This window comes from Montipora capricornis, chromosome 12 (assembly GCF_036669925.1).
Source record: "Montipora capricornis isolate CH-2021 chromosome 12, ASM3666992v2, whole genome shotgun sequence".
NCBI classification, from domain to species: Eukaryota; Metazoa; Cnidaria; class Anthozoa; order Scleractinia; family Acroporidae; genus Montipora; species Montipora capricornis.
In genome coordinates, this window is record NC_090894.1 from 32,132,438 (window position 1) to 32,147,437 (window position 15,000).

At 37.5% G+C, this 15,000-nt stretch overlaps 1 protein-coding gene across 2 annotated transcripts in view; it reads left to right on the plus strand.

The window, feature by feature from the left end:
- The window catches only part of LOC138027229 (son of sevenless homolog 1-like), a 49,504-nt gene that overhangs the window by 12,810 nt on the left and 21,694 nt on the right, over positions 1 to 15,000 (plus strand). For both annotated transcript variants that reach the window (XM_068874779.1, XM_068874780.1), the window contains exons 7-16: positions 1,810 to 1,857; positions 3,247 to 3,387; positions 4,800 to 4,934; positions 8,004 to 8,102; positions 8,188 to 8,238; positions 9,958 to 10,040; positions 11,002 to 11,098; positions 13,248 to 13,287; positions 14,442 to 14,530; positions 14,614 to 14,713. In XM_068874779.1, coding sequence (XP_068730880.1) covers positions 1,810 to 1,857; positions 3,247 to 3,387; positions 4,800 to 4,934; positions 8,004 to 8,102; positions 8,188 to 8,238; positions 9,958 to 10,040; positions 11,002 to 11,098; positions 13,248 to 13,287; positions 14,442 to 14,530; positions 14,614 to 14,713 — 883 coding nt within the window. The remainder of the gene's footprint in view (positions 1 to 1,809; positions 1,858 to 3,246; positions 3,388 to 4,799; positions 4,935 to 8,003; positions 8,103 to 8,187; positions 8,239 to 9,957; positions 10,041 to 11,001; positions 11,099 to 13,247; positions 13,288 to 14,441; positions 14,531 to 14,613; positions 14,714 to 15,000) is intronic.

Genomic DNA, 15,000 nt, shown 5'->3' on the forward strand with positions numbered 1-15,000 from the left:
AAAATGTCAATTTTAGTAAAATGTATGTAAAATGGCTTTGACAGACCAACACAACTCCTGCTGTGTCCATGGTGTTCTAGTAGTCTTCACAATTTTTCTATTGAGCAATTTTCCTTTTCTAGAAGAGATCAAGGGAGGTTCCTTGACTATATCTCTATGCGATTAGCCTGGTTTTGAATTAAATGCAATTTGTCCAATAGTATGTTCTTAATTAAGCCTTTCACAGCTGGAAATTGCGCGACAAAAGGTAAACTGAGTTCCATTGTAACAAACATTTTTTCGCACGGAGAAAGATGGTGGCTACGAATATGTTCTTCCAATCTGTTTTGAGGTTTGTACCAATATAACAGAAAATAAATGACAACAAAGAGATATAACCTTGTGTTTTTTTTTGTGTGTGTTTGTGGTGACTACGTCATATTACTAGTCACTTTCTTTGTTGCAAATCAAATCGTTCCGCAAAATATTAGTTGACCAGTTGTTTTACTTGCCCACAGATATATTTCGCTTGCCCCGGGCAATCGGACAAGCGTTAGTTACCTATTTATTTATTTCTTCTTCTTCTTCTTCTTCTTCTTCTTCTTCTTCTTCTTCTTCTTCTTCTTCTTCTTCTTATTATTATTATTATTATTATTATTATTATTATTATTATTATTGTTGTTGTTATTTATTTATTTTTTATTTATTTATTATTATTATTATTATTATTTTGAATCTTAAGTAATGAAGCTGTAAATAAATATTAATTTTAATGTGTTATGTTAAGCTACATGTAAGTAAGATGATTTTGTAAGTAGCTTGTGACACAAAGTCGTGTTGTTAGCAGCTGACGAAGTGCATTGCAAGTAAAGTATTGTAAGTAGTGTATTGTATAATTTTACTGCAGTGTGGTGTTCATAGTGTAGTATTTGTTCTGAAATTATTAAAAATAAATTATAATAAAAAAAGTTAGTGTCAAACACTGCCATGTTAGACCTTGAGTGTAGTTTATTTGACACTCTCAGGTATTTAAGTATCATAAACACCTGCAGAAAAGCCACACTTTTTGTCCAAAAATTGTTGTAAGAAATTAAGGGTGTGGCTTATCTGCAGGAACATTTGAAAAAGGCTGCTTCCGGTGTCCAGTTTTTCATCTTTGCGTCCATTCTAATGCCTGGTTACTAACCTACCATCGTTACGGTCACATTCTTGTTATAATGCAAAAATCTATGGAAAAACTGTGTTGAATGAAGAAATTCCTGTCAACAAATACCAGAAAAAGATCAATCATATGTCAAAGTTGGTAGAAACGTTGTTCATTACATTGTATATTAAAGTGCTAAAATGGTGGGTAAGACTTTGAAGTATTATTTTTCTGACATTGCAATGTTACTAGTATAGTGAGTTTACATTCGATGAACAGTGGATGAGCAAGACTTCTAAAGACTCAACTTTGGATTTCTTATGATTTCTTTTCATTTCTTTCAGAAAAACATGTTTTCCAAAATTTGAGCTACTAAATTCAGTGTGCGGCTTATCTGCAGTTGTTTACAGTAAGATTTCAAGGTGCTGGGTAAATCAAATTAGACCAGGAATTGAAACATGAAGAAGAAAGCAGCCTGTGGGGGGTGTTCTGAAAGTAATTACGAGAAATAATGATGATAAGAGGGTGCGTTGGTCAGTCTTTTAAGTGGTTTTCGTTTAGGCCTTGAATGATGCTCGTAATTCCAAACACTTTATGCCAGCCTTTCTCTTTCGTGGAACTTAGTTATTTTCTTATCATTGCTTTGATGTTTTTGGTGGTTGTGAATTTTTTCATTCTGTTTTCAGGTTTTTAGAGCACCTTTTGTAGATGCAAAGGATCTCTTCACAAATGATGTACGTAAAATTTCTTCTTATTAGAAGCATTTTGGACAACTGTTATAATTATTTTTTCATAGCAAGATTCCCAAAAATGTACGTACATGAAAGAATGTGAATTTGGTAAAGGAAGTCACATGTTTGGGACTTATGTGATTTAGATGTATGTTTGCAAGAAATAATGCTGGCAAGGTGATCACTTCATGCAGTCAAACTCAACAAGAATATTATATTTCTTTATGAACCAAGCTAAATTATTCTGCATGCACCTTTTTTCCATGGTACACACAATCTGTCAATGTCCCTCCTGAGGTGAAAAGCTCCATGCCTGTTCAGTAGCTTCCTTGTTTGCCAGTTCATCAACTTTCCTGAAGATCACTCCAGCCTCAGATCTTATTATACTTGCTGTGCAGGTGTTTTAATATGGCTTTCAACCTTTTTCATCCAGTTAGCTTTGACTTCAAATATTTACTTTAATTTAATATTCCAATCATCAAGTCCTTTCAAGGCATTACATGTACATGAGCAGAAGCAAACAAATTGTCCTGCTCTCAACTGAGTTGCATCCTTGCTTGGTTGATAGATCACTGGTACCTGAATTTTTAAGCTTTCTATAAGAGACATTATCATTCCATGATTACCCCCATTTTACCATATTTGGTCAAGAAAACACGCAAAATAATTATGAGACAATAATACACGGTTCCGGTTTGACCAGTTTGGAACAGAACAAATATGGATGAAAGGGGAGTTTTTCAAACAATTATTGTTCTCAACTCGATCCAAAGCCTGAGAATTTAGCTTGTCATAGCTTTCACTCTTCATTTAGTTTATCCAATCAAATAAAGGACATTTGAATGGTTTCATCTGTGTTGTTGTCGTCTTTCGCATGGGCCGTATAAAGCAATCAATAATTATATGGTTCTCTGTCAGTGCAGGAAGAAGCCAAAATACTAGAGAATGGCGTAATAGTGAAATAATAAATCCCTTATTGAATGGTTTAACATAATATGTTTAATGAATATGTATCATATTATGATACGTGGGGGCATTTTGCTCATTGCTCCTATTTTTCCTCACCCCTTTCGTGCTGGGAAAAAATTAATACTACGCAACTCGCAAAATGTCCACGCATATTATAATTATGTTAAGCCATTCAATAAGGGTGTCTATATTGCTTAAAATAATTGTGCAGATTTATATATAAGCATTAGCCAGGATCACTTCTCCCTTTCACAAAACAACTTGTTCAACAATAATCTGAATCACTTGTACAAGGAGTTGGGGGCCAACGTGAACTCAGGCCAACTCAGTACAAGATTATAGTACTTATAGTACTCATATACAACGTCAAAGGGTTAATTAAAGTGAACCCTACCCTAAATGGTTTTTTTCTCTTTTTTGCAGGATATTGATCTGATTTTCAGTAATATCACTGACATCTATGAGTTCTCAGTGACATTCCTGGGTTTACTAGATGCAGCAATAGAGGTTGCAGATGAAGGCAAACAACCAGCCATTGGGGAGTGTTTTGAAGAAATGGCGGAGGTTGACCACATTGCTTTTATAGTTAAAAATTTGGTAAAAGTTAAGAATCCGATCCCACCAACGCGTCGGCCAACACATCAGTCGACACACCACCAACACACTACCGACACGTCGGCCAACACACTACCGATGCGTTGGCCGACACACTTCCGGCGTGCTGGCTGACACACTACCGACGCGTTGGTCGCTGTTTAATCTTATAACGTAAAAGATGCGGCCAACCCATTGGCCGACAGTCGACCGACAGTCGACCAACAGTTGACTGACACGTTGGCCGACGCATTGGTGGGATCGGATTCTTAACTTTTACCCAAAATTTAGTCCAAACAGTTTAGTGAATTATGTCAACAGTCTGTAATAGCCAGAATTCAGTACCACATAAATTATGCATAATGATCATAAGTTCATTCTTTGGTTGTTTTATAAAATGCAGCAATTAACACAGTCTACAAGAGACAATTGCCAAAATTGTCCAGATAAGTGCGATGGTCACTTCCATCGTTTGTCTTTTTATTCTGGTGCCCTCATTGTGGCTATTCATGTCAGGATTTAGGTGCCACTTTACATGTATATTCAACATAATTATGGCTTCAAATGGATGAATTAATCAATGCTGTGTATGCAGGCCCCTTCAATTTGCAGCTGTTTAGTGGGGTAACCCTATTAAAGTGTTCTTCATGTTCCCTTTCATATGACATTAGAATCTCTGGCTTGCTTGAAAGCAAAATTCATGTCACACAGTCTGAGGTTCCTTGTCTCATCAAAAAATGCTCGAATGGTAAAAGTGATTCATCCAATCATGCCCTCATGTGACAAGTATTATATGAAAGTAATTTTTTTGACTTGGATATATGAAATGATTGTCTAAACAAAAGGTAATTGCTGTTAAAAATACAACTTAAGCAGTTCAGAAGAAGCCTGACAAAAATTCAGTCTTGAACCAGACTTGAACCCATGAACATGCAAAATTTTTGGCTGCATACTTCTCTACCACAGCACTATCAAGCCTCCGCAGAGCTGGTCAATGGCAAGTATGTCTCACATATCCTTTAAGAGGTGAGAGTATTATGAAGAATGTATTTGAATTGTGGATAGCAAATATTAACCAGCTCCCATTTGGCTTAATTTCTCTGTGGCAGAGAAGTGTACAGGACATTATTGCATGATCATGCCTAACAGTTTAAGTTGTCTCCTCGACTGTGCTGATCTTATTGCTTAGAAAATACATGTAACAACAGCCTAGCTCCTTCTCATTTTGAAGACCCCAGTTAAAACCAATAGGTTTTGTATTGTTATTAAAGGTTTAACCTGCAAACGTCTGTCACCACAGTTGTTGCTCCATTGTTCAAATAAACTTCCCCATACCCCTTGGCTTGAATCATAAATTAAAATGCATATTTTAATGTCTGCAGGGGGCTGAGTTTGAAGTTTATGAGACGTATGCAAGAGAACAAACCGCTTCAGCCAGCAAGCAGTACAGACATCTTGGGATTGGTGGAAAGCTCTCTGAGTTGCTTCTTAGAACTCCTGTCAGTGATTATTTTAAGGTGGGACTTGAATCAGTTCTTCTTAAGCAAAGTCATGGACTGTAGCCTTGCTCAAAATACCATAAACACAAGTGTAGATGTCTTCATGATTCCAAGTAATGAGACATAAGCTCAGTTTTGATAAACAACTCTACGCAATTGCTTAAATTGCTGTGAGAATCATATAGCTTGGCTTGATTTCATATGAGTCAATGAGTTTAAGCTATTTCCAAGCCTTCATAGCAGCCACCATTTCACACAATTCATGCGTAAATAATACAAAGTGAGACTTAGAAAAAAATGTCAGTTCATCCACAGTTATGTGGCCACGGATGGATTTGTATGAAGAAGTCAAAGGGCGGCTTTATCTGAACGAGAGCGAAAATGCTCTGAGTCTCCCAGGAGTGCAACAAAAGCAAAAATTGTTTGCAAGAAGTGGGCTCTTGATTCTGAAGGATAAGTCGTCAACAGTGACAACAAATACTGTATGAAGTTTTAGTTTATTAACATCCCCATGTGAAATACACCTCCAGGAACAAGGCATCGTTACTAGTCATAACAACAAACTGATTGTCTTTCTCATGTGCAAATGGATCTAATTGATTTTTGTAAAATAATCTGTAACTGTTGTGAGGAGCCCTAGATTGTAACTGGTTCTCTTCATATTGAAAATCATTACTCAAAGTATTTGTGACTATTAATTTGTATCATAAGGAAACATCAGACCTTGCTAGAACACTAGAACATCTATTCTGGATGGTGCCATTTTGCAGTTTGGTGCAGTTTTAATCTGACAAAGAAAAATAATTTGTGAGTACATTGTAAAGTGATGACAGACAGACTTTCGCCACAAACACAATGTTCACACTGTGCACAATGAATGGTGGCACGCACTTGCAAGTAGAACAATGAAACATAACCTTTCTGATTTAATCAAAGAAAAGAACTTGTCACCAAGCCACTGGTTTCATTATCTTGGGGTGCTTTTAAAAAAAACGTAATCATTCACAGAACCATGGCCAAAATGTCATATACATGTAAGTGGTTTTTGGAATCTCTCGTAGTTCTAAAAGAAAGCAAAAGGCCTCAAATAAGTGGACAAGTCACCGCTACATGAAATACAGAGCAGGAAAATGGTCAATGATATGAAAAAGTGGATGACCCAGACATTGAAGGAGAATGGTGTCTGACACTTGCAGACAGCAGACTAACCCTAAATCACAGCTATTGAATGCTAACCGTTTTAAAACGGGTGCTTAAAATTAAATACTGTTTATCAGCGCCATTTGAAATGGGTGCTTAGACTTAAATACTGCTTATCAGCGCTATTTGTAGGCAGTGTGGAGTCTGCGTTCTGCAGTTGTCATACACCTGAAGGGGAAGAACAAAAAGAAGAAGTTCGAACCTCAGGATAATGTGGCAGTGAAAATTAACAAAATGGACAAAGAAATGCTCCTTCTTCCAAATGTGATACTTGCTCAAAATTATTTGAGAACTTGAAGGGGATTATGCCAATATAAAAAATCACAAAGTTTGGATTTATCACTACATACATCTCGACAAACAGACTCGGCAAAAAAAAAAACAAAACATTTTTAATATATGATCATTCAAAAGAAAGAATACTTACAAGTGCCTGCAAAATGGCTTCTGAACAATAAATTATGAAATACCTTTTTCCTAACTTTTTAAAGTTTTGTCTTTACTTGCTTTTGATTATTACAAATTCAGTGTAATCTATGTTTCAGATGTTTTATTCCTTTGAAGATAATTATTTCAATATTGTTAACTGCTGCCCTCCCAAGGAGATTGATTCATCCATAAAGAATGTCCTTTTAAGTAAAAAAGTAGAATCGGTTGTTCTGCACAGTATGTCTAACCCCAACCGTAATGCAAACCAATCAAAATCTTAATAAGTGCCTAGACTTAACAACCACTGGGGTTTTATAAAAACTCATGAAAAATGTAGGCTGCACTAAGTTCATTAACTCAGCTCCAGGACCAATCGTTTACTTGCAAATATACAGGTACTTTGTAATAACTGATGGAATTTCATTTATTTTTATTTCTTGCAAGTTCATACAAGGTTGAAAACATTTAAACCTACATGTAGGTTGAAACGAATTGACCTAGGTTGGTAAAAATTTACGTAGGTTGGAAAAATCAACCTAAACTTAAATGTAACCTGTAACATCCACATCACCCATGATGATTATTATATTTACCTGCATGTTGAAGACAATAATATAATTAAAGTAATAAATTATTATTATTATTATTATTATTATTATTGTTATTGTTATTGTTATTGTTATTGTTATTGTTATTATTATTATTATTATTATTATTATTATTAGTCCATTCATTGATATTGACAGGGCTGTTTAAAGTGGCTGACGACTGGTATAAATCAGTGCCTACATTGTTGTCATGGCCAGCCAGTGTAGGGTACTTTTTAATAACTACTTTTCAAACCCAGCTGTCTGTCGTGAAATTAAACCTCTTGGCAACCCAGTTTCCACCATTAAAAATTCAAATTGAAATAATGGGAGAAATAAGCTGTATTTCTGCTGAAATTTCAGCTCCCCAGTTCCCACCTAACCCTCAATTAATCAGAGAACTTCACGGAATTGGTTGGATAGTCAGTTAATAGACCTTTTCGGCTTGTACATTTTGTTTTGAATTCCCAATACAGATCATGTGATAATACTCAGGAGGCTTGGTCCTTTGTTTTGTTCATTAAAAAGAGTACATATGCCCTCATTTTAATGAACAAAACAAAAGACCAAACCTCCTTAGTATTATCACATGATCTGTATTGGGAAAACAAAATGTACAAGCCAAAAAGGCCTGTTGAGAATTGTTAGAATTCTTACACTATGCTGTGTAGGAGGTCATACCTGTTTTTGCGGGAAATGAAATGGTTGGCAGCTGCCAGCTTGACGATAGCTCCCAGAGTTGTGAGAATATGTTATTATTTTAAACTTAATATCATAAAATCGCCCTCATTAGTTGTAAATGTCTGAACCATGTTGGCCTGGCTGCAAAGTAACCACAATGACTTACCATCAATGTTTTGCTTTTCTTCAGTCAATAGGCCCTCACTTTATGGATGCTGTGAAGTATTGCCTTCCAAAGTTACTGATGATGCCAGTCTATCACTGCTTGCACTATTTCGACCTCATAAAGGTAAGGTACATGGAATCTGTTGTGATTGCTACACTTGTATCATGAAACTGAAGTAGCTAATGCTTGCCTCCTCAATTTTTTTCAGTTGCTAATTAAGACCTCTCCCGATGAAGCTGATATAGAAAGCCTTGAGCAGGTACAGTATAAAAATACAGTTTGAATTATAAGTTTTTTTGTAAGGATATCTGATTTGATTGTACTTTTCTTTGTTAACTCATTGACCCCTGAGAGTGAGACTCTACAATACATTGTAGATTTTACTCTGTCCAATGGGGACAATTTTACTCGTCAACTGGGTGTGCCTTGGGGCACCTGACAAGTGAATGGGTTTAGGGTTTAGACTTCTTTGTCTTCCAATTATTTGTGAAATTTAAACCTATAATTTATTTTGTCTATTTTGATTGCAATTTTCTTGGGTTCATAACTGACCAGTCAGGCCTCAGAGACCCGGTTTGTGGTGAATGTGCATGTTAAAAATGGAAAGGCAGCATATAAATAAGAATAAAGACCTTTAAAGGACTGAAGCCTAAAACTCTTATACTGTATACTGACTCAGCCATTGACGCACACACATACACATAATATATACTGTCTATGTATTTATACTAATATTAGTAAGCATGTGACATAATCCTCTCAGTCCACATGTACATGTAGCTCTTTCAGGAGAAATCTGCAGTTAAATGGTACAAACATCTGTATAAAAAATTATCATAATTATATACCTCTTATTCACAAATCTTAAGTTCCATACTGTAAGCTTCGGGTCGACTTTTTTTGTTCATTTATGGCACAAGGCCAAAGTGTGCAGCTATAAATCAATGGGAAAAAACGAGGATCCATAACTTACAGTGCGGAACGAAAAAATGAGGTTCTTAAGATAATTTATTATTATATCTCTGAGCTTGTGGGAAAGGAAACTTGGTAGATGAAGTCAAGCAGAACAAAATCTGAAAAATGATTAAATCGAATTGGCGTTTTCAATAGATGCTTGCAAATTGAAACAGTTTCGCAAGTTTATTTCACTGTGAAAAACTTGCATCAAAATTTCAAATTTAGCTGGCCAAACACCAGGCGGTACTACGGAGTACAACCCACTAAATTAGCAGTTCCTAACAGGCAGGTATTTACATCAATTAAGACACACTACAGTAACAAAATGCACAAGACAATGTTGGTGTAAAAGCGGGGAACACCACTCCATGATTCGCATGACAGACGACTTCCGTAGCGTGACTAAAAGCCTGAACTTATCTCCTTGATGCACGAGGCAAACCATGCTGGATCAGACAAGTTAAACTCATGGCCAATAGATGAGCTTGGGAACTGGTGCCTTAAAGGTAGGCAGGGCACCTGCACACTTCAGGCCTGGCAGGGAGGTATCCATGGCAACCCTGTGAGCGGGAACCACCCCTGCATGCATGCACCAACTGGCACTGTCACCCTGAAGCAAGTTCAGTGGAAAAATACTCACCTGACCCCATACATGTCCTTACCAAAATTTGATATTCCTGAGGGAAGGGAGGGTGGGGACCCTGAATCCACAAAGATTCGCTTGAGAGCATGATAACTTTAATATTGATCCGTTATGATCAGCTGCAAGACTAGCAAAATGCCACGCAAGCTAAGGGCAAGCAGCAAGTCCCTGAGACTGCCCCACATTATATCACACTCGCTGACTGCATTAGTCCGCTGACTGCATTAGCTTGCAATGAACTCGCATTGGCTTGATAAATTACATTTAGCCACATTTGTAGCCTCATGGGCTATAGCCCACAAGTGCTACGGGCCTAATTGTTAAGTAGTGCTACAAAGTTTTGCGGTTTTACATTTCAATTTATTTTATTCTCAACAGGCCCAAAGTGCCCTAGGACGTCTTCTAGCACGAATGGAAAGAATAATAGATCATTCATCAGGAAGTCTCTCGAAGAGGCGAGAGTAAGTGAAATGAGCACAACATACCCAGAAATCAAGTGAAGCTATGATCTTTGCAGTTTTGAACACAATTTTTGCAATTGCGTAGAGAGGCCTGAAAATTCAGAACTTCAACGGGATTTGAACCTGTGACCTCTCGATACCGGTGCGACGCTCTGACCAACTGAGCTATGAAGCCACTGACGTTGGGAGCTGGTCATTTGTGGGTTCTGATGTTCCCGTGAGGAATGAATCAACGATGAAATGAAATATGAATTGGATCATATATGAACTGCGGATATGAAATCAAATGAAGCTATGATCTTCGCAGTTGTGAACGGAATGTTTGCAATTGTGTAGAGAAGCCTGAAAATTTCAGGACTTCAACGGGATTTGAACCTGTGACCTTGTGATACCGGTGCGACGCTCTGACCAACTGAGCTATGAAGCCACTGACGTTGGGAGCTGGTCATTTGTGGGTTCTAATGCAATTGCAAAAATTGCGTTCACAAGTGCGAAGATCATAGATAGCTTCACTTGATTTCATATCCGCAGTTCATATATGATCCAATTCATATTTCATTTCATACCCAGAATTGCTTTTAATCGGATGCAAGCCAATTTGTTATGTCCAGAAATGACTTTAATTAGATGCACGCGGATTTCAATAAGTGTCAAGTGTCACGTGTCCTCTTGCTCTTCTCCCCAATTTCAACATCACTTGTGTCATGTCGTCAGAATACAGACTAAACAAAACGTCACAAGTGTCGCCCAAATACTGCTCCTTTAGTACTTCTAACCTTTACCCTTACCTAACCCAAACCCTAACTCTAATATTCACTTACCTTGTTGGTGGAAAGAGGTAGCAAGTACTTTTACTTAAAGGAACACTTGGGGTTGGATATTCATATAATGATTGGTTGGTTGTCTAATTGTGTGCATTTCTGGACATACAGTAAGTGCAGCAAATTACTTTTATTATTAGTGACAGCTTTTCAAGAGCACAGAAGAGGAAGTCTGGAGCGTTCCGATCGGCAGCTGTTGTTATGAGTGAACTTCAAAAGAACATTGATGGCTGGGAGGTTAGTGTTGTAGAGTAAGTGCTTGAAAAAAACGGCAGGATTTAAGTACACATGTCACTCATTACAGCTCATTGTTTTAGTTGTGCTAAAGCAACCCACAACCTTCAAATTAACTAACCTTAGGCCTAATGGGGCCAAAGTTTAGCCTTATTTGAGGTTTTGTAATGAGTGACCTGTGAAAAGCGACCTGTACTTTAGACCTGTCAAAATGAGTCCTGAACCCAGGAACTCCAGATCTCAAGGCAAGTGTCCTAAACACCGGGCTGCACTGCCTCCTCACCCTCCCTCACTCACCCTGTGAGTGACTGTATGGGGATGGCAGCAACATCCCCTTGATGCAACTAATGAGGGTGGCAGCAAAACACCTTGAGAAACAAAGGGGGTGGCAACCACACATCCAGCAATGCGGCAAATCAGGTGGCAGTGACACACCCTGAGCATAAATGGGCAAGGGAGTAGGGTGGCAACAACACACCCTGCGACATGCAGCTGGTGATGGCAGGTAAGGGGTCCCACCCAACCTGCTATGTGCAATGCAAAGTGGCAAGTGTGCACCCATACCTGTAGTCCAGCTTTATTGAAAAGCAGGACAGGGAAGGATGGGAGAAACTAAAGAATAACTTGTACAAAGAAAGCCTACAAGACGCAGTAGCATTCAACGTGGTCGATCTGATAAGATCATAGCATAATAAACTTACAATCTCACAACAATGCTGTTGTGTATTCTGTATAAACAAAGATATGTTAATCCAGGTGTGCAGATTGCATTGATAAATAAAAGAGTCCTTATCATGGTGCTTGGAATGCCTGTTAATAATAATAATAATAATAATAATAATAATATATTTACAGGTATATAGCGCTAGAATCCTTAAAGTTCAAAAGTGCATAACAACAGCAATACAATATATGACTAAAAAAAAAATGGCAAAAAAATATATTTTTAGAAAGGACAGTTTTAAGTTTGTTTTTAAAAACGGATATTGAGGAACTGTTCTGAATGTCAAATGGCAGAGTATCCCAGAGTGTGGGGGCTGCCACAGAGAAAGATCTTGCATTGTATGATTTCCAATTAAAACACAGAATATAAAGAAGATTCTTTGATGATATACGTAGCTGACGAGATGGAATAAGTATACACTGTAAGGTATAAGAACATGTAGGTCGCAAAGGTACAAAGGTGCCAGATTGTTAAGAGCCTTGTACGTGATGAGTAAAATTTTAGACATGATGCGATAATGGATTGGAAGCCAGATGAGTGAAGATTTAACAAAATAAGCGTAATGTGTTCATGTTTTCTCGAAAGAGTAATGAGCCGAGCAGCAGTGTTCTGGACGTGCTGTAACTTTTTTATTTGGTAATTCCGAAGGCCATAGAGTAAAGAATTGCAATGATCCAATTTTGAAGATATAAATGGTCATAAATGCGTGAACAACTACAAGTTGTAGAGTGGCAGTGATCTAACCCGAAGGTCGTGGGTTCAATTCCCACCCTGGTCAGAGTTTTTCTGTCATTGTGTGGGCCCATTTCCATTATTAGGGTTAATGCTCACATGGTTCATATGGGGAAGAAAAGTAGCAATTTACATTACACTCTAATCAGTTAAATCTGTTGAAATTCTTATATACCTATAGTTGATGTTACGTAGATGATAAAAGGATGATTTGCAAATACTTGCAACTTGATCATTGAAATGAAAATGATTGTCAAAAACGACACCAATATTTCTAGCTTTCTGTGGGGAGCGGATGGTCTCATTGACAGCAGAGAATTCTTGAAGGACTGGTCTAGGTAGATGTTTAGCAGAGATCACAAGTAGTTCAGTCTTATCCTTGTTCAGTGTAAGACGGTTAACAGGCATCCACTGATCAATCTCATGTACACAACGCTCAATGTTAGACACAGCTGTTATATTTGATGAGAATCGTATGGTCTCTTGCTGGGTTGATAAGCAGATGTAAGAGTGCTCCAAATAGTTAACTCTATTTTACAAATAGAACGTCCACTGTTATTGGAAAGAACACATTCACAAAAAAATGTGAAACCAGCTCCAGCATTCATGCATTAGGTCTATTATTTTTAAGTTGAACTTTAATTTTAAAGAATGTTATATTTCATCCCCAGTAACATCAATGATTTTTTATTGTAGGGAAGGGATATTTCACAGTCCTGTACAGAATTAATGAAAGGTGATAGCACTCGACTTCCATTTGTCCAGTCAAGTTCCTATGTATATTTTCAGTTGTTAGATCATAATTTTTTATTGAATCATTTTACAGGGTGGGGGGATGGCACAGTAGTGAGAGCACTCACTTCCCCTCAATGTGCCCAGTTTTGACTCCAAGACTTGACATCACATGTAGGTTGAGTTTGTGGGTTCTCTACTCTGCTCTGAGAGGTTTTTCTCTGGGTATTCTGGTTTTTCTCTCTTCTCAAATACCAGTCTACAATATTGATATGAATTTAGTCGACTTGATTTGATTTCTGTTCAGTGAACATTTCCATTATTAAAATTATTGTTATTATTATGTCCATTCCTTATAGATTCAAGCAGGATATTGGGTCTGGTTTATACTCCTTGGGAGCGGGTTACAACAAGTCACCCCAGGTCCCAGGTCTCTCTTTTCTCTCTTCTTAAAGGGACAGTACTTTCCTTAGTATCTTTGCTGTCCCAGCAATGCTGTTTTCTGGATCACTTCCAACCTCACATTCAGGCCAATTCGCTTCATGTACTCCTTAAAGTGGGAGGCGTGGTGGCCTCATGGTTAGTGTGCTCGACACCGGATCGAGTGGTCTGGGTTCGGGGCCTGGCCGGGGACATTGTGTTGTGTTCTTGGGCAAGACACTTTACTCTCACGCTGCCTCTCTCCACCCAGGTGTATAAATGGGTACCGGCATAATGCTGGGGGTAACCCTGCGATGAACTAGCATCCCATCCAGGGGGGAGTATAAATACTTCTAGTCGCTTCATGCTACAGAAACCGGAGATAAGCGCCGGCCTGATGAGCCTTCTGGCTCGAAAGCAGAGACTTTTTTTTTTTACTCCTTAAAGGTGACTGATACGGCTCCAAGGGCCCCAATAACAACAGGTGCTACAATGACTTTTCGCATGTGCCAGACTTTTGCAATTTCATCTTTCAATAGTTGGTATTTCTCTAACTTCTTATGTTCTTTATCTTTCACCCTGTCATCACCTGGGATAGAAACATCAATTATGACAACCTCTCTCTCCTTCTTATCAATAAATATTAAAATTATTATTATTATTAAAATTATTATTATTATTATTATTATTATTATTATTATTATTATTATTATTATTATTATTATCATCTTTTTTCAGAGGGAACTCTTGGTAAAGTTCATCCAAACAAGCGAGGCACTGAAAGATATGTTTTTCTTCTTGATGGACTTTTGATTTGTTGCAAACAGGTATAAATACTATGCATATTATACTCTGTAATGTGATTGTTTGACCTTTCATTTGATTGTACATGTATTTATGTCTTTTTTAGAATACACGTCATGCACTGACTGGCCCCAATCCCGAGTACAGACTCAAGGAAAAGTATTATTTGAGGAAGATTGAAATAAATGATCTTGATGATACAGAAGGTAGGAACCTATTCTAGGTCAAAACCAGGACAAGATCCAGGCATCTCTGCCTCTGGATATTATAAAACGCAAGGTGGAGAGCCAAAATTATGGAAAGCTTAGCAAATGCTTGCAATAATTAATTTTTGGGTCTTTACCGCGTAGAAGGTTTGCTTAGTTTTTTGAGTAGGGGACCACCAAAGCTTCCAGACCAAAACTCAGGGAATTCAAATTAATGATGAGAAAGTAGCACTTCCACATTGATATTTTACTTGCAAATGACGAAACTATATGCCCAGTCTCGCATC